Source organism: Bombus impatiens, unplaced genomic scaffold, assembly GCF_000188095.3.
Source record: "Bombus impatiens unplaced genomic scaffold, BIMP_2.2 scf_0665, whole genome shotgun sequence".
Classification (NCBI taxonomy): Eukaryota; Metazoa; Arthropoda; class Insecta; order Hymenoptera; family Apidae; genus Bombus; species Bombus impatiens.
The window spans coordinates 406800-428059 of record NT_177084.1 but is presented as its reverse complement, the minus strand read 5'-3'; the positions used below and the strand labels follow the sequence as shown (position 1 = coordinate 428059).

At 37.0% G+C, this 21260-nt stretch overlaps 1 protein-coding gene across 7 annotated transcripts in view; it reads right to left on the bottom strand.

Moving 5' to 3' along the window:
* LOC100747418 (tensin-1) overlaps positions 1-21260 on the bottom strand; it is a 278060-nt gene that overhangs the window by 29007 nt on the left and 227793 nt on the right. The window contains exon 1 of one of the 7 annotated variants that reach the window (XM_012389862.3): positions 18393-19677. The exons of the other annotated variants lie outside the window; for them this stretch is intronic. Coding sequence (XP_012245285.1) covers positions 18393-18617 — 225 coding nt within the window. The 5' untranslated portion in view covers positions 18618-19677. Of the gene's footprint in view, positions 1-18392; positions 19678-21260 lie in introns of those variants that run through there. 7 annotated transcript variants of the gene reach the window in all.

Below are 21260 nucleotides of genomic sequence, written 5' to 3'. Positions count from 1 at the left end.
TGTTTTGCATTGGAAAAGAATCTAATTGCTTTTGAAATGTAAAATTCTCGAAATTTTTAATACAGAGAAAATAATATATAAATATAAAATATAGAAAATATAAAAATAAAAAGTTTCACATTTTTCCAACATGAACAAAATGCGTTTCCTCTTCTATACAGATGCAAGCTCGTTAAGAATATACGCATACATCGATATTTTAATTCGATAAATAATTTCGATTTTATCTGTATGATACAAAATATGTATATAGTATTGTGACAAAATTTAGACGTTCGACGCTAAGTATGCTTTGTCGATTATAATCGAAATATTCGTAAATGTTCGTGATTATGATTTATTCGGGCAAGACTTGTCCCTTCGTGTACTGGGACATTGTTTGACTACCTGTCGATTACTTTATTTGATTTGACATGAAACTGATGGAGATTTCGGAGAGATGTCGATAGAGACATAAACTATGCACTGAGGTACACGCGCGGGCATAACGGAGATTAACCTGCCACGTTAAACGTTTACTAATAGTTAATTAACAGACAAGATTGCGATCATTGCCTATATGTTGTAAATTTTACATTACGTTAGTCGAATAATTCATATTCCAAAATAGTATGCATTTACATAATATGATAACACGACGTATTTTTTTCAAAAATAGATGCCGATTGTAATACAAATTTCTATCTTGAATTACAAATTTCGTTCAATTTTTATTATATTGTATATAACTTAACGTAAGTTTAAAATTATATTTGAAAAAATATTAATTTCCCTGTACTATACATACTTATACATATTACTTATTACGTATCATAGAACAAGTTTGATCAATAACCAGGTGTTCGTAATTAAGAATACTTTTTTAAAGCACATCGATAATTAGAGGAAACGAATGCAAATTACAAACAATGGCGACCTCGATTTCAGCGTTGATTAATTATGAACAAGAGTCAAAGGTCTTCATTTTCATTCACGAGCGCTCGTTTTAGCTGAATAATTTCTACCATATATGGAAAATACTCGGTATCTATATACATCGACAAAAGAGGTTTGCACGCTCATAAGAAGTTCGTATTAAACGATGTGTCTCTCGTCAAACCATCCAATTTCTGCCTGAAACGTTTTTAGTCATCTACCACTAACAATTTCCTTAGCCCAAATTCCGAAGGATTTATTTAGGGTACTTTGTATTAGGTTGTCCGAAAAATTTCTTTCGTTTTATAAGGAAACAATAAACAATGTTTTTTGTTTTATATTATTTTGTCGAATTACGTACGATCCATTTTCTTCTGTTGAGATAAACACCGCGACATTTCACAGACTTGGCTTCACGTTTGTACGAAGGTGCACTGTTGTAAAAAATATGTTTGCGAAAAAAAAATACTTTTCGGGCAATCTAATATATACGTACACAGTACGTCGATGGGTTAATGAAGAATACAGAGATAGGGTAAGCAAAAAAAAAAAGAAAGAAATCTACATAGAGTAGTTTCAGTTCAGCTTCAAGGTAGGTGCAAAATACCGCAAAATTGTTTGATCGTCTTTGCAACGCTTTGCTCGTTGTAATGTAAAACCTCAGGAATATTAGGAGAGGTATCGGACGAGAAATACAGGCCAGAGAGGAATACAGAATATAGAGCGTAGTTTTAGCCGAAGCTGGCTCTTTGATCAGCAATTAACATCACGAACGGCTCTAAGCTCGATCTTCCGTATGATCATTGGATGAGCCCTCGAGACAGCAGGCCGATTTTCCCTTGGTTTGGTCTATTCGCAAACCGAACAGTTCACCTGTTTCATCATCCTTCAATGTACTCGACGACTTTGCGCGATATTACTGCATAGTTGCTCGCACACAGCAACATGGTCCAGTCGTGCTTCTGATTGATCAACTTTCCGAATGTATTGGCCAAGCTTCCCTACACTTGGAAAGCAAGCTTTTTGGAAAATTGCTTGCCCGAAGTTCGGTTTGCGACAGAATCGGGCTTATTTCTCTAATCTTGTTTATCGAGTCCGCCGTATGCAAGCTGGAATCGTGATTTTGCTTTATTTTTAAATTCATTGAAAATTATTCATTTGATATGTAAAATCTGCTTAAAGTTTCGTAAAGTCAGTTTAACAGTAGAATTAAACAAAATTCAATCTTTTCACAATATTACAGTGAAATATAATAATTTGAGAATTTTTTAGCTTTGGATATTAACGTAGACATGGTCGATAAAGATTCAATGATATTGCATGGGGAAAATTCATATACTAAATGATTATGTTTACGTATTTTAAACTCGTGGAATGATCTGTCAAACTTGCGTTTAAGGAAACCTCCGTATATAAATCATTGGCTGTAGTATAGTTGTAAAACATGGAAATATATATACAATTACTACGTTATAATTGATACACTATCATTAAATCCTAAGTGTATTGCATCAAATCTAAACCGATTTCCGTAATTTTTACGTAAAATAAAGTAATTTACGAACAAGTTTCTACTGCACGTCTTTATCATAGCTGGCGTATGTAAATAATGTTATTAAACTCTAAGGTTTCATTACGCACTAAGATGAATCGGTCAATTTGTTAATCAAATCTAAAAAAATCTCAACAATCCTGAAATACCTCTCCTTAAATGTTTTCTTATAATTTCGGTGTATCATACGTTTGCGATAACAATCTATTATAATCAAGTGCCCGAACGAATTCATAGAAAATTATATGTATAATGTTTATGTTTAATTAATTTAATCATGTTCCGTTTAGTTATGCAATATCTGTATCATAAAATTACACCTTCGTTTTTACCCAAATTAGGAATCAACGTAATTTCGTTCTTTCGAATAAGTGGAAATAAAATACATAAAATTACACCTGCGTTTTCACAGAAATTAGAGGTCGACGTAATATCGTTCTTTCGAACAAGTGGAAATGTCACTGCAATTTATCTTACTATTTCGTTCGCAACACGGGGCAGCGCAATCGTTCGCAAGAATTCAATATATAGACTGGTTAGCATGTATTGTTGAAAGGTTAGAGCTATCGTGATAGATTATTTTAGCTGCAATCCTCTTGTAAAGCCAACGTTCAATGTGGTCGGTATACGATACACGATATCGTCCCTCCGATTGCAGATTCTTTTCAGAAAATCCCGTCTGGACCGAACTGCTGGCGCATCCAATCGAGATCCAATGTGCAAGATGGCGTTTCCTTATGTAACATACGGTCAAATATATAGTAACTCACGGAACGTGCTTTTTTCAATTTCTTTTTCCTTGCGTTCGTTTTCCTCTGAGACCGCCGGAGGGATAATACAGGCATTAGAGATGGCAAGAAGATTAGATCAGACGACACATTTAAATTACGGACAATGTGTTCAAGCAATCCGTCAATCTATGTTTCTGCCTTCATCAAATTGTAATTGATGCAACACTATTGGGAAGGGGCTACGCGAAAAGTAAGTCAAACATATGACATGATACTTTTTGATAAGATTTTTCGTTTTTGGAATAATGGATACTTCAAATATGTATATATTTGTCTGATTTGATTCTCTGTTACTTTCATTTCCAGAATCACATAAGAAGCAATTTCGCGTTCAGCAATTAAAGATATCGACTGATATTAAGAGAAAAGGATTGATACCTGTAATCTCTTAAACGCATAATTGATTCTATATGATTCTATGTAGTAAAAATCGCAGAAAGCTAGATCAGTGAAATACGTAAATAATGAAAATTAATTTTCTCCGAAATAAAGTCAACTACCAAAATGTCCGTTTGTCCTGCTATATGTTTTTTACTTACCGTTTTATGGGATCATCTCCTTTGCGGCTCTTGGAACACGTTAAAGAGTGTTCTGAGAAATTTTCATCGATAAGAAGAACATAACTGTGTATCCAAGAGGATAGACAGTTTCAACAGTTTCTAAAGTATTCAAGTACCCGAAGTAATTTCTTCGATGTGCATGAATATCGAATATTCTATTTTATTCTGTATTCTACGATAGTCGATGCAACAAGCTCAAACATATGTAAAGGTATTATTATTCGCGACAAGATTTTATAAGTCGGGACACGATTAAGCGCACGTGTGCCTGTTAAACAAATACTTTTGAAAATAAGAAAGACTTTTATTCGCTATTTCTGACTCAATCTTCTCGGTCAAAGTTACAGGACACTCTGTATACCTTTTTGCGATATTATCGCGTGAGTCGACACCAACGTTTCGACGTTCCTTTCCTTTTCTTCGTTCCTCGAAGATAGAAACTTAAAATTCAATATCGTCTTCTCGAATTTTAGAATCTTTCTCGAGTTCGTTAAGAGACGCGAAGAACTGTCAGTGCTAGTTTATTCACAGTAGCCATCAATTTAAGAGGACAGCGAAACTGGAAAAGCTTCTGTCCGGGCTACGTGAATATTTGTTTTAGCTTAACGGTTATGCTCGATCGTTTATTTTTACTGCGGTGATCGAATCACAGTCAAGAAGTTTATAGAGTGTAGTTTTTTAAATTTCACTCTATGTATATAACAGATTGCTGTTACTTTGTTTAAACACTGTTCATCCAACATCGATAATTGCATAACTACCACTTACTGAACAATTACTATTTCATTGAATTTATTACAGTTACGTAATTTCTAAAAAGTTGAAAGTAGGAAGAAATTCTATCTTTTTTTTTTTGCCACGTTTGTTTATTCGTGATTAAGAGATATCGTCTTATTGTTGTGGTAACAGGTGGAAATATTTTCGCTGCAGACGAGCGAGCTCGTACGCTTATCACAAGTTTTTTACCTCGATTTCACAGGATTGTATTGTTTTCGAGCAACGCGGAAAGCCTAAGGGTACATTAGAGCACGTATTCGCAGGACAATGAGCCTACCTTGGCCCTTTTTAGTGGCCTCAGGCTGTGCCGGCGACTCAGAAACAATGGCTTGACGTCGAAACACAAACTACAGTTTCATTAGTGCTCATAACTGACGAAATTAAACCCCCTTTTCCTGTCACTCTTTCGCGACCCTTGCCCCTCACCATCCCCGTATCACTGGTTAATTAAATCTGACCAAAAACATTTCGTGAAATTCCGCGTTTTCATGGCTTCCTGCCTACTGCTCTTTAACAAACATCGAATTACGCTAGTTTTAGAAAACTAAATACTTCTTAAATTATATAATAATTGTTGTGAAATATTAGAAATCATATATAACGTGTACCTAATATTTATCTGATAATTTTTCGAGATTTGGATCATTTTCAGCAATTTTCGTCTTGAATCAGAGAAATATTGATCTGCCTGTTATACGTATAATTGTATATCGTATATGAAGTTTACGTTTTTATTTTAAAGTAATTTTAAAGTTTCAAGTAAAGAACGATCAAACATAAAAACGACGGGGTGAAGATAAATTTTAAATCTTCGTATCTTTAACTTTTAACATTCAACGATTACATATTACGAAGAAGTTACATAAATTTACTGTGTCCTTTATAAAAAATTTTTTTCTTCTACTACTTGTAATTCTCATTAGCGATTCGCAAGAGAATAAAAAACTACGAATGCAGATAATTATGTACGTCCAGAGTATTTTAAATAATTTAGTAGTTTCTACGTTGGTGTTGTAAATTGTCCGCTGACTATATTCATGCAAAAGTTTGCAAGAAAAATCGTTCCCTGCCAATACCTTCGTTCGTCTATCGAGTTCAGCTATTTTTATATATCTTCGGCAAAATGATCAAAGGAAAGGATTATGCCCGTTTCTGTCCATTCAAGGAATGAACTACTATCGTAATCTATCGTTCTGATAATTCTCGTCGTAATTTGGACTGGTGATCAACAGTAGCTGGCATTTGTCTCTCAAGATTACCGCTGTCTGCTATTAGTGGATCAGGGTATTAATAACGAACATACGCTGGAGATATGTAGTTGGGTTATTAGCAGTTAATGCCCATACTAAATTTATTCGTAGGAGAACCGCAAGGATAAAAGCGGTCCGAAGACCCATCAATACTATACTTTGTTCGCTATTCAACGTTGATGTTCGCGTTTTACTATCTCATCGCTTTATTTTATTTCTTGTAAAAATCGATATAATATATAATACTTACATAGTTATGTAGGTGTAAAATGTACGATTCAATCCGGTCCGGGCAAATGTATATTGCTGTTAGTATTTGAACTTCTATGGAATTTTAGTGGAAGTTTGTAATTACGATGTGAACACATTGGACTGAAAATTATTCTCGTCATTTATGGCTGCTGTAAATTAATTTTATTTTCACGTCATTTAACGGCCACTGTTTTGTTGCTTCAATTAAATTTACCACGTTGGTTAGCATAGATAATTCGAATACCAATAGCGATAATTCTGTAAAATAAAATTGTTCTCCTAGATCTCGTTAAATGTCATATAAAATATACAGGGGTCAATTAGATATCTTATCAGAGTTCAAAGAAACATTGGTTGCTTGTAAAAATTCACATCGTTATTGTAAGAAGCGCAATAAAAATAACAAAAAAATGGTACATTATCAGATACTATTTTGTCTGATTTATGTTTCCTTCGTTTGAGCGGGTTTTTCGTGGAGGGAGCTTACAATTAGATAATATATTTTACAACTCTTATCTACGTCCTTTTTTTTCTTCTACTTTAATATTTGACGTTTATGTCGAAAAATCACGATATTAGCAAATACGGATGACGAAACAAAAAAAATGTTATGTCACACGAAAAAGAATTAGTTAAATAGTAACAATATCTATTTCTATAATTTAGAAATACGCAAGTAATGTACATGAAGAGAGATAAATTCGAGCATTGAAATTTTTATAAATCACAAGTTGTCATATTGAAGAAAATAATCCTCCAAAGTACTATAAAATCTGGCATCGAGAGCATATTAATTCCAACAGTTTTATAATAGTAATTTTATAGCAATAATATTAATCTCAACTTAAAAATTGTATTAAATATAATAGATAAAAACCACGTTGCCTAACTTTATTGAAACATATACATGTATGTACGTATATATAATAAAGTTAGTAAAAAATAACATTATTGATTATCGTAATATCATTAACCAGCAAAAAGGTAAATATGCATAAAAATAGGAAGAATTATAGAAGAATCTTCATTTTCTTCAATGATGTGTAAATTTGTGAAACAAGATTGAGCAAACCTGTTTTGTTACGATTACAGGAAAAGATAAAGAAGATTCACAGTGTCGTTAACATGTTCCAGCAATCTTACATTTTTTTCTTTGTATTTGATGGAATGTTTCCTGCGTGTTAATACCATCACGATCAAAAAATACTAATCGTAGCAACGCGACGATGGGAGAAAAACGAGAAATTGTGCGTAGCCATGAATGTCAGTATGAATAATTGTTACTACCCTGAGTGGAGAGAAACCGCGAGACAAAACCGGAAGTGTGCTCGAGTAAAGTGGATAAGCGTAATGGTGCGTTATGCACACAGAGTGTGAACACGCATTGACGTCGTCAAAGGGAGTACCTTCTAAACTCTACGAAAGGGAAAAAGAAGCGTGACAAAATGACTAAAAAGCTGTGGAAGAATGTTGCGTTTCAGTCGTGTCATCTTATCGCACGACGATGTCATCGTTGCAACGTGTAATTTCCACGTACGGCTGATTTTGTACGATCTACAAATTATTGCAATTATGGGACGTTTACATCCGCTCAACGTTAAAAAAACGTTTAAGATTAAAAAGTTATATTCGTATCGAGATAATATACAAGTTGGAAGCTTTGTTCTTTATCCGGAGAAAAACTGAGTCTCTATTTATTATATTTACAGGCGTGTATTTCTTTTTTATACGTTTTATTGAATATGGTTCTTAGGAATATGGTTATTCCATACATATATTTCGTATAGACAAATGTTTCGAATTAAATATCGAATTATACGTACATGCGCATACTATAGTTCCGTAGTTCCGCGTACATGCTGGTAATGTATTGTAGTTACGTTATTTATACGGCACAAGTAGGACACTAAAATGTTTAACTGGGCTACGATGGAGAAATTTCCTTACGCTACGAATTATCACGCTCCGTTAACATACCGTAAGTTTGTTATCTACTTGAAATCTTTTGTCAAGTGCGGGCACGGCGGTTACCGAGGAATAGCAAACTTAAACTGCCGGAAGGTTAGAGTGTGCACGTGGAATGTCTTCATGCAAGGGACGTGTAAGGATATACGAGGGTCTGAAGTCACTTGATGCTCCGCTCGAGAGTCTATTCGACATTACACTTTACCTAACAGAGGAAGACCGCATCCTTACTCGAAGGTAAAGGAAATAGCCAATTGTTTCTTTTATCCTCTTATTTCTCCCCTTGATAAAACGATGATTCGATTTTTCACATTATTATATACTATATACCATAGATATTTACGTACACACAAGTTTTTGCGCAAATAAAAAAAGCATCGTTATATTAAAAAATTTTAACACAGTTCGAAAAATGAAGGTTAAAAAATGATAAGCACAAAGTCTCGTCGTTCAACAATGATTTTACTATCGTTATAAATCTTTGAGAAGACTATGTTGTTAATATATTGGATTGAATTTAAAAATTGTTCTCCTGTAAAGAATGTAAAATACGACTTATCGTATTCTTGCCTCGTACTCTTCATACCTTCGATCTTACATCTCTGTCGTTGACAGCGTATCAGATTTTTACAAAAATGCGCTGCATCTTAATTACGATAGAATTTTATCACGTCACCGTGGAATAGTTCCTTCTTTTGCAAAAATTATCTAGACATGGCAAGTAACGTACACGTTTAGTAAGCATCACCATACGTGTAAGAAGCGCGCGATACGTGCATTGGCAACGCACATTACTTCCCCTTGTCGGAACAGGCTGTAAGACAATACCAGAAAGTGTTCTTCACTGGAAAGAAGTAAAGTGGATAAACGTACTGGTGCGATGTGCACACAGAGGGTCATGTGCACTGCATTTAAACGTATATATTGCTTGCACACTGTGGAAATCCCGAGTGGACGAAAGCTATGGTCGTTGCCGGGATCATTCTCAAGATCTCTGAAAACTTCAGTCGTCTCCAGCGTCGCGTGTTTCTAAAACCTTTAGTATGTATAAAAATTCAGTATAGGGACAGCAGAAGTGTACACTGCTGGACGGAGACCGCCATTGTACTTGATTTACCGAGTCGACCTACTTCCCTGAACTTTAATAACGCGCCTAGTATGATTCCTATGTGCACCTATCTGGGCTTGCAGTGCGCTTTTTCCAGATTCTTACGTTTCGCAAAAAGTATACCGCTTCAAAGGTATACTTGGGCTTCCTTAAACATGAATATGAGATGAATATAGAATGAAATATAGTTCTGGTATTATTAAAACCGCTGGTAGTTTATGTAAGAAATGAAAATTGTAAAAATGTATAAAATATGCTGGGGTTATCCTTTTTTATTTACTCGCTGTCATTGAAAAAACCGTCGAAATCGGTCATTTAACCGTAGCGCGTAATTTTAAATAATTTTTGTTCAGCAGTTGTTTTCCCTAGTGGATAAATGTTTTGTATTTTAATTGTCATGAAATTGCAATTACGCGAATAAATATACCAAGCTTGTTCCAATTATAGATTTTGATATAAACGGAATAAGTACGAAAAATATAATAATGCCACATATTTTGTAGACGTAACTTCGTTGATACTATTTTTTATTAATTATATTATTTATTGAGATACTTATATTAAACGAATCATACAAAATATTTACTGTCATATATTTTTTAAAAGACTAGTGATAACAGGTATTTTGTTATGTGATTTTATTGATATTACTGCTAATTTTTGTAAACCTAAAGGTAATAAAAACCCTTCTATTCGCTGATTACTTTCAAATATAAAAATAAATAAATATATAAATATCTATCGAATAGATCTGCAATATAAATAATATTTCATGCGATATACGCATATAAATATCTAACTGATTAAATAAATTTCATGGCATAACAATAGACGCAATTTCCTATAATTCCTATTGCGAAACACTCGTATTTACCACGTTATACTCGCGTTATACAACATCGGTATTGAATTAAAGAACAAAATCCATCAAACAGTATTACACAATCGATGTCCAGAAACGATACATTTCGCTGGGATCGAATAAGGATCGGTTTATTTATCATGCAAAACAGGGAAGGAACACGTTTGGTTCGAAGCGGCGCAACCGAGGGGACACCCATAGCCTTGGTGCCAATTATATTCTCATGGGTTTCTCATAGTTGGCGAGGAGCTTCTAAGCGAAGGAAAATACCACAAAAAGATGCTTTCAGTTCTCCAACAAAACGACGAGGGAGAATGAACGAGCAAGTTCGAGTGGTACGACGAATCCACGACGAAGCCATTACTACGTTCTTTGCCGGGGAAGTAATGTGTTATTGAGGAGCTACCAGGTGTAACTTATGCCTCCACCAAGGCTCGAGAGTTCATATTGTACCTGGAGCTCCTATGAAGTGCCCCGACAATAATGGCCCACCCTTTGTGCACGATGCTCTATTGATGTCGAGAGGAATTCCGTAACGTCTGCGACCTGGAAGCTCTCTCGCTCTCTCTCTTTCTCTCTTTTTCTCTCCTTTCATTGTCTTCTTTTTTCCATCCAGCACGCAATCTCTTTCTATCTCGGAATCGGGGGTATCTGGCCTTCTTTCTATTCTAAAATAACTACATTTCGACTGCGGTTCACAAGTAGGAAGAGAACGAGTATCGTGTATGGACTAGGTATTATTGCCGTGGCACACGAGACGTGTTACCTGAATCCACCTGGATTTTGTGCGATTGTCGACTCGGCCGAGGCGTTTGTTCGAGGGGTCTCGTGTGCCGTGATCGAATTTGGATTCTACCTTTTTAAGGGCTCGTTAAAAGACTTCGGGGTTTTGTCTGAGGACGGGCAGAAGTGAGATCAATCTCGCGTTTTCCATTGTCGGTGGAAGCGAGGGTGTCCACGCTGTCGTTTCAATAGGCAGCCGAGGGTTGTTCAACGAGTGTGACGAACCTTTCCACAAAAATAACTCTTGACGACGTAATTCGAAATATCTTTTGTGGCGAAACATCGGAAGGCATCGCGTCGCATCCACGAGGCCTCCTTAAGCACCGCGTTGGTGAAAGTTAACAGCGTTTCCTGTTATCCGCTGGTGCATGCACCGTGTTTGATATTCTTATTACAAACGCGAAGCTTTTTATACGTTGTTAAACAAGAAAGAACGTATTGGCCGCAGAGAAATCGATTCGCATATCAAGCGTGCAAAGGGAAAGCGAAAGCTAAGATTTATGTCAATATTTGCGTGTTTACTGGCTGAAATGTTGAAACTCTCTATAATACCTGTTCAATATTTAACGAAAAATTGAAACACGAACTCCGAAACAACGTACGAATCTTTTTTTTATTGAAGCGATTTCAATCTCGACGAAGGGATTATTTTGCAGCGCATGACGGATCACTAGAGAAACTATGTTACCGTAGATATTGAAAATAAAGCATTATATGATAATGGAAGAAAAAAGTCCACTTTCTGCGACTGTTTCTTCAATTTTCCCTGGCCTGCCTAATAATAACTCGAAACAAGATGAGAATATCACGCTTCGTGAGTTTGCAAACGACAGTGATATACAAAACGTAATTCCATGAAAAATATTGTCCTCGTTTTATCAATATAATATCGTGGATGGTGGATTGAATTTATGAACGGCACGAGTCTTATTTCGAAAGTTTGAAATTTATTAAACGATTTAATAGAATGTTTAATACGCAACAGTACGAACTCTTGGGATAAATGGTTGCAAATAAAATGTAACATTAACGTTTAGTGGAAGAGTAGAAGTTCTAGAAATAACAGCACTTGCAATTGTCTCGGAGCTAGCTGACAGATAAGATAAGGTGCGAACAGTGCACAGGTAGTGAAGTTTCTTATTCGTAGATTACATGTGCATCACGAAATATGCGAGGGCGAAGCGTTTAAATGACGTCGATGCCTGTTAACGTATGATTTCCGCTCGTCTTATTGGAATATTCTGCAATGCCCGCCCCCACTCTTCTGTATTGGGCAATAAGAAAATTGAGGGCACCGATCGTTCTTTACACTGAACATCGATTATACGTTCTCACGTGAGTAGAAATAAGACTATGCCAGAGATTCATTTACTATCGCTCTCGCTTAATCTCAGGGTGAAGAGCTGTTTCAGCTCATAGAGACCTACTAACATTTTAACGAATCATCAATGTTACGTAATTACAGGGACGGTGAGATGAGATTGAAATTGAAAGAATTCTTCGATCGTAACTGTGCAAAATCATATCGTAATCATCGTGTTATTTTCATTTTATCACGGACATGTTCATCTGTCATTAAGTTAGGGTAGTGGTTAGCGTGAATCTTTTCTTGTTATATTACTAATTATAAGTTGATTAGACTAGCGCGGCTATGAATATGCTGAGTATGTTGAGTTATATGAGTTGTGCATAACGTATAGTAGGTCGGAAGTGAACAAGAAAATACTATCAAATAAACCATTGTTTTCAAGAAAATCGATTTTCAAATTATATCAAATATACGTTCGTGTAACTCTCAAGTAATTGTGCGATGGTGCACCTATATCTTTCTTTCATTAAATACTTTGTCTTATTTTATGTTTGTTTAGCCTTACAGCGATAAGATATATAGTGCATTTCACAGAAAGAGATGTACCCTAAGATATAAGGCGTTAAGTGCACGCTTACTTGATGCATATCTAAGATGGATTTTCTGGAAAATAAAATCTTCTTCTATAAAGCTTTATTCTCCGCCTTTGATTTATTATGGAAACCCTTATTCGATAGTACTACATTTTATGAAAGAGTTTGTATATTTTCATAAAAAATTGTTGAAAACAACGTGTTACTTTTATTAAAGGATTTAACACGAAAGCATCAAACGATTAATCAGTTTTTGGTACATTAATAAGGAATAATCTAAATAATTATAATTATATACACGTCGTATAAAATTTTGTTTTACATACTCGAAAAATGAACATTTGGAAATTTTGTATATTATCTACAAAGTTTTTTCAATGCGAATAATAACGTTAGTCCTCGCGTGTCAGAAACAGGAGCCAATTAAATTAAAATATTATGAAGTTCTGCTATAAATGCCCACTGAATTTATTTCTCGTAAATAGTTATATTTTTAAATAATGGAATAAAACTTTCTAAAGTAGGAAGCTACTGTAAAAGCTACGCTACTCAAAAATCTTTCAAAATTAATTCGGAAGCACTAACACCTTTCAAGAACTGGATAAATATTTTTAATAAACTGTTTTATTACTATTATTTATGCTATTATTTATTTATAACTGATTTTATTCCGAAGTACAGTGGTTTAAAAAATAACTTAATAAACATACTTTACTTAAACACAAACCAATATCTCATAATTTAACAAATGGTCGATACAAAAACGTGGATGTTCGCGTAGTTAAAAGAGTTTCCTATATTAATATGAAACGAATGCAAATACAATTCATGCAACTCGATGCAAATAATTGACGAAGGTGCAAACATATAAAATTATCTCATCTTTTTCTTTTCTAATTACAGGGTTGGCTGAATGAATTTGATCGCGTTTATTGCTCGATTATTAGCGATGAAACTGTCTTGACTTTCTTTTACTTTGAAGCAATTTCGTTTGCCTTGCCAGTAAAAGCTGTAAAAGCTTTATAATCCCTCGTTTGTCCATTAATTTCCGAATAAACGGTCGACGTTGCAATTAGTTTATGAATCAAGTTTTCTGTACACATAGAAATCTAACGTTTTTATACCCAAACCAGCATCTGTCCCAAAATTACTCGGGAAACGTTGCTCCTACTCTTTCAGCGTTAGCAGCAACGTATGCACCGTGCGCTATATTTTTTATATACAGGAACGTCCCTTTTTGGAAAGGTCTTTAAGTTACATCCCGGCCTGTTTGTTACTTCTGGCGAGGTCGTGTGGTTCAAGCGGCGGCAATTAACGTACTGTATTTTCTCGGCTAACCTTTTAATCTCTCCACCACAGCGGTTTATCTAAATTGTGCTAGTTGGTAGTGTGGGAACGATGCACACGACGTGTCATGGGAAGGAAGTAGAGCGAATGCATCACGATAAATGTGTCTGGGCTGTGAGCACGACTTAAAGGGCGGAGCTAAAAAAGGATTGAAGACGATTTACGTGGAAGGTGGTGATAAGTGCTTCAACAACATTACCTCATGCTATTTATATCATTTTTCCTATTTTCATACGTGCGCACGAATCATGCTCTCTGCGGGAGATCTGAAGAAGCAGCCTATTATTATTTATTTATCTTTCTCCAGAAATGATTTTTCTGCGTAATTCGTTCTTGTACGTTCTGATGTATATTTAATAGCGTTATTATTACTGTTATTTCAAATATTGTTCTTCATCCACGCAATGCGATTCTTTTATGTGCAATTTGATGATTCTTCTAACAGATGTTATAAATTGATAGCATACGTACAAGGTAACACACGTGTTTAACGTACAAAAAATATAAATCCTATAAATTCAATTTCATATTTTTCTACCTTTATAAGTACACTTCGTATGCACGCTCCTAGCATTTTGCCAAACGTAATAGTCAGAAAATTGGAAGGATCGTTGAATATACACCCGGAGGGATCGTTAACACAATACAATTAGTTCTCATTGTATTTCTGAAATTTGTCGAATTTCTCCAATTTCGAGTAATTTATACAGGGATGCTGTATAAAGGTAGAAAAGGGGCTGCTGAAATATCAGTATTATACAGACACTCTGTCGGTAAAGAGACAAGAGGCAGCGAACACGAGGTATCCGATGCCACGAGCAGCTTATAAGTACGGTCCTGAGGAATGCGCCCGTCCGATCCCACGGCTTATACCCTCTCCTGTCTTTCTCTTTCCTCTTCTACTTTCTCTTTCTCTCTGCCGTCTCTTCTCGATGGTAATATCGCTAAGGTTAGGCCGTTCGAAGGCTTCTGCATGCATTCGAACGATCGGTGACTCTCCTAGATCGGCAAATTCAACGATCGATTCGCAACGGTGCCTATCCACTTTAGCTTTTCGCATGAGTTAGTAAGTAAATCCATAAATACATCGTAGTGCCGCGAAGCGACACGACCAAGAAATTAGAGAGTTAGAAAGTCAAAATCAGCTTTCGATAATTTAAAGCAACCGGGCGATGTATCATCGTGAGTGCGGTGGATACAGTAGCCCAAGTGGATTTCCTCGGATACAGCCACGCCGGGGAATTTTCTGAATTTATCGTTGGTCATTAGGTAACACGTTTGTCAAATGAGATTAAAATTACTTGATATAGTTTTAGCGGTATGCGTAGAATGTTTCCATCGCCGTTAGAAACTATCGAGTGCGTCCTTTCAGAGTGACTTTAATGCATCCTTTTAGAAATATTTCTTCAACCAGATAGCAGTTTCCAAGCGTTCCTTTTTCCACGGTAACAAATTCCCATTTCACTTTAGATATTTATTCGTTCGGTTTCCTCGGAATCTTAGCATTCCAACTTTTTCCATGGGACTTTCTTAGATCGCTGGATCGTACGTCTTCGAAGGGATCCATGGTTTTTAGATTTTCTTCTAGCCTTTTCCTACGTCCATGTTTGGTTTAACCAGTTCGTTTCGGACTTACCGGGATAGTGGATCTACTTAACACGTCAACCAGTTGAACAGGTACAAAACAACATGAGAAGTGGCAAGTCGTTACTATATATACAACGTTACGTTTCTTTCACGCATGTGAAAATCTTTGCATGTGAGTTTACTTTGTTTCAGTAAAATTCCACGCTATTTCCTCTTCGATCAGTATTTTCCGCATATCGGAAAAATCGTAACAGATATCCACTTTCTCCCTCAAAATTTCTACGATCTTATTATATATTACGTATTAACTTATGCGTATTGTTGAAAATATTATCTACCGTATTATTACTTATCCTAATGCCTTGAAAAACAGTTTTTTGCAGAAATGAAAAAAATATTTTCCAGTTTATCAAATAACAAACATAGATATTCAAATATATGTAACTACATATCATAACTTTAAAGCAATAGACGAGCAAAAGTTGACAAAGACAGAAGTTAGTACAGAAATATGATTCAAAGTTGAAAGAGCAATTCACAGAAATTTGAAAGAAACAAAAGAAAGAAAGAGGAAATATTGGAAGGTGTAGAATCAAGTTTTTTAGAAACTTCACGAATACTTTTGTCCCGACGAAACGTTACCGTGTTCTGAATCTTGTCTCGTTATAAGTTATCAAATAATGTAATTAAGATTTCAAGTTACATACATTTGAACTAATTCGAATATAATTGAATAACATTGAAAATGTTTCTCTTTTAATGACTGTACATTACAACTGTGTGTAACAATAATACTTTCATCTGCCATTATACGCGAGCATATTCTAAAAGCATGAAACGCGAAAGATTTCATTTTGTGTTTTGATTCTATAACAGTATTCCTCTTCATTCTACGCAAAATGTTCTCCGTTATACTGCTCTCGTTCGCGTCATTAATAAATGAAATATTTCATCTCATTTTACATTGAATAAAACTTGCGAGTTATGTCTTTACAGGCAACGAAACAACAACAAAAATGCCACGACTTTTTCACTAGCCGTTGGTTTCGGCTTGCCTCCATTTGGCGAAACAATGGGGGGGACTTGGTTTCTTGAATTCCTACTTGCCAGATGCATCGGCATATTTGGGGTCATGTTGCGGTACTGCAACCTAATCGCGATCGGTTAATACGGTAAGATGTTCTCAATGATTTGCAGTCCGGCGCAGAACGAGCAAGCGCAACGGTTCAGAAAAGAAAGGAAGATAAAAGATAAGCCGGACGACGCGTCGCACCGCACCGCACCGCGTCGCGCGCCAGTGCCTTGGGATCATTTTAATGACGCAATCTTCGTTGACTCGCGTGAAAGTTGACTTGCGTGCAGGTCCTACCTGCTCTTTCCGCTCCTTACGAAGAATAGTTGGAAACGATACTATCGAATGTCTCACTGAGATCGAATGTCACGCAGATGATCTTATTCCGTTCACCTTACTGTCACGTTAATTGCGTTTAAATTGCAGCAAATAATAGACTGACTCTATATATATCGCAGTGTCACGGCTGGAGATAATTTCGTTTTGTCTCAGGAGAATGTCAAAATGGAGAATGGAAGAGAGAGTTTAAGAGGAAGAGTAGTAAATCAGAAAAATAATATTTGATTAGCGTTCTCTAGAGACTGTTCTTTTAGACAACATTAAGTGTTTAGCGTAAAACGCTAGTAGTTTTTCGCTCTTCTGGAAGAGCTTGTTTGAGTCGTGTAATTTTAAAAGTACATATTTGTGATACAATTATCGAATTTGTATGACCTATATGATAAGAAAGGTCCATTCTTTCGGACTATGAACACAGTGGTTTAGGAAAATATTCTGAATATTTCAGAGAATTTTTATTTTCTTTTTTATTTTTAAGCTTTTTAAAATTTTTTTAGATATTGGTCAAATTTGAAGCGAATTTGAAAATGTGCGTGGAAATCATAAGATATTTATCGCAAGCATACATTTTGCAGAGATCATCAGAGTATTGATTACGTTAATAAACCATAATGTTTGTAGCGGGACTATCTTTAGCCTACGCTATATGTCTAATTGCACATTTGCAACAAATAACTTGTAAATACTATACACATTTTCAGATTGGTATCAAATTTTACCAAAATAATCACGGCAGTCGTGTTCCATTACAATGTTAATGAAACTTCAAAAAGTTTCACGATATATTCATAAAAATCGGACAATATACGTATTTGTAAGAAACTTCTCTGTTGTAAGTTAAGTTAAATATTTTCTTGAGTCATTGTATGTACGCATATATTATATCAGAAACAATTTTGTAATTTATGTACGTTTAACAAAGTCAACAGTCATTTTATTCGAACAAAAATGTGTGTCACAATTGAAATTTCTTTGTAACTGAAAAACTGAATATTTTTGGTAATTTAATAAATTTATATCGTAATTAATACTTGCGTCATTCGTGTTACGCTTTGGTAACTTTTGCATTACCTACCTACGATCTGTCTAAAGAGATCGAAAACGCATTTAGGTCACGAACGCATAATTTGTCGGTTCAAATACCTCGTCGAGGTGAATGCGTAGCATAAAACCAATTCGTACAAAAAGGATTAATTTGCTTCTACTCAGCGACTATTTTTTTTCTATATGATACGAAATATCAATGGAAGATCATGAAGATCAATTTCAGATAATTTCAGATCCTAGTGCATACGTAAATATGATAGGTGAATATGCACGTAAAAGAACTTACTTTTAGTTTTTGAGTATGACCACATCGGCAACAGCAGTACGACATGTAGTCAGGTAATGCTGGCATAAACTTCAGCTGTTCCTGTTGCTGCGAGTACTCGTCTACTAGTTTGCGATACTGTACCCTGAAGATGGGCCTCGTTGTGCTCTGCGAGCCTTTACCAAGGCGTCCCATAATCGCAGAGAATGCGGCCAGGATTTTGCGCCTGCGTGTGAACCTCCTCATGCCACGGCGACCGTTGCACTTCTTCGTCCTCCAACACGATTCGAAGCGCACGGTTTGCGGTCTTTGCCAAATTTTGGCAATTTTTTCGGTTAATAAAATCAACACACTTGTCTAATCACTCGACAAATATATATTTGTCTTTCCGTTCACCGTACGAACCGAACACATCACACGACCGAGTAATTACGCGCAAATCACACGTGGGTTCTCCGTCATGACACACCGTTCTCATAATAAATTTACCATTTCGTTCGACGAGTAATATCACCGGTGGAACGTTATTAGAAAGTATAAACGGTCGAATGACTTGATGTTTCATACTTCATCTGTGGCTTACCGATCGAAGGTCACTCTTTGAACAAACGTCAATCGGACCAAACATCAATTCGGGACGCGAATTTTCTTCGGAACAAGCTGTCGATTTAACTGGCACTCACTTGTCCACGGCACCACCTAGCACACTTTCTAATTCGCATATTACCGGCATACCGGCTGTACAGCATTCAGCACTACCCAGTGAAACCTTCATTCACTTATCAGCGAACAGGCACACTTTTCGAGGAATTCACTCCGTCTCAGCCTATGATAAACCGCGCAAAGATAATGGTACCATGGTGTTGCCTGAATACGACGTTCTTCCGAGCACTTGAGAAAACCAACTGATGCGTCTCGATCACTTTATGCATGCAGGAAAATCGTCCGAGGAATCTGGATCACGCACAAATAAAAATACTTCACAGAACTACGAGGAAGGCACGTTTCAATGATTGACACGTGTGTTTCTTTCCGGTGTCGATGTCTTCATAGCTTCTCGTTGCTCGTTTTCGACTCGCTGAAACAATAATCTCGTCCGTGGTATGTTGCTCTTCTATTTTAAAGTCGTCGCATAAACATCGCCTCTACGTGTCCGTAAGCGGAGCGAAACGTTTCTGTAGATCGACGACTACGACTATAAATATTGCACCGATTCATCGGTACAATAAAAGCGTTTCGCGGTATCCATGCTTCTCTGGTACGGTCTTCGAAAATTATCCAGTACCACCTTGTACCGCTGTAAGGTATACTATCGTTGGCAGGTGATCATCCGTCTCTGATCCGGTAGACCGGTCCGATCGCTTTACGCGTGGGACACGCACGGAACATCCAGGGCTCCACTTCGTGGCGTATGTAGTCTTCACTGAGTGTCGTTCTGCATGCCGATCCGTGGAAACCGGTTAACGAGTTCGAAACTGCCTTTCGCTTCGTCCTCGTCGACTGTCAACCATACTTGCATCTACCACTAGCACGTTAACTTTGCGTCTTTTTCTCGTGCTCTTTTCACTCTTCTATTTTTCTCTTCTGTTTTATCCTTACGGCTAACGGACACGAAAGCCAATCAATCGACTAGAGATATCGCTCTGACCTAAATTTTCCAATTGGCCCGATTACGTTGCTCGAACTTTACCGTTGATAATGCTACCTGTTGCACTGTTGCATATAGTAATATTCGCGGGATACCCGCGTGTCGTTTCGCTTCATCCCTGAATCGATTGATCCAAACGTAGAGACAACTAGCAAGCTCGAGTTCCCTACCAGTTTTACACGATTTCTCTCTTTGCACTGAGCAAGCACTGCCGGATACGACTCCGTTATACGAACGTGGCAATACGAACGGAGTTAGATTTACGAGTAGAAGGACGATCTTTAACGTGACGACATTCCGTTCTCTGGCACAACCTTCGGAAGCGAGGTATACTCGTTACGGCACGACGATTTCACTGAAACTCCTAAACACCAAGAACCGAACAATACTAGTTTTTAAGGGAAAATCGGGTACATGATAAGTAACGATTGGTACGGGAAGAGAGAGAGAGAGAGAGAGAAAGAGAGAAAGAGAGAGATAAACACAGAGAAAGAGAGAGAGAGAGAGAGAGAGAGAGAAATAGAAAAAGAGAGAGTAGCTTGAATGGAGCACGTTGATTCGGTTAATCTAGAAAACGTCTGTTTTCTAGAGCGATTCACGAGCCGGCAGAAGGCTTCGCGTGCCTTCTTTCTACTGTCAACTGGAATGGCTGGAGAAGAGATGCCGGTGAATTTTCGTGTCCCCTTCCCCTGGTGGACGTCGCAGTTTCGGTCCTACCTGACAGAAGCCAATCCAGGTGGTGCTCCTCTCGAGCGAGACGAGCTGCCTAGAGCATGCTAGCCGGCCCAGCAATGGCAATACCTCCCGGTACGTATAGAGAGAGACTGAAGTCGAAAGAAGAACACGAAGCAGGAGTAGCACCAGGCGGCCCACACGGCTCTACCCCCACCAGACCACGGAACCGAGCAGCAGAGCGACCGACCGACCTCTTCTCTCCGACCGCTTTCTTGCTCCAACTGCGGCATTGAACACGTTCAACGGCAGCTGGCGAATACCAGCTATCTTCTTCCTTGTCAGCCTTTGCATCTGGCCGCTCTCCTTGTCCTGCTTTCGCACAGCCAGAGCCGTTCTCGAGAAAGGCCGCAACGCGCCGATCGCATGAGTTTGCGATTCGCGTTCTTTGACCTCCTGCCGGCACACGATCGTGGACTCGTGTCGGACCACGGACGTTACTCTTGATACCTTCCACTTCGTGCACGACATCCGCGACGTCATCGATCGAGGATCGATCGACGCGCGGT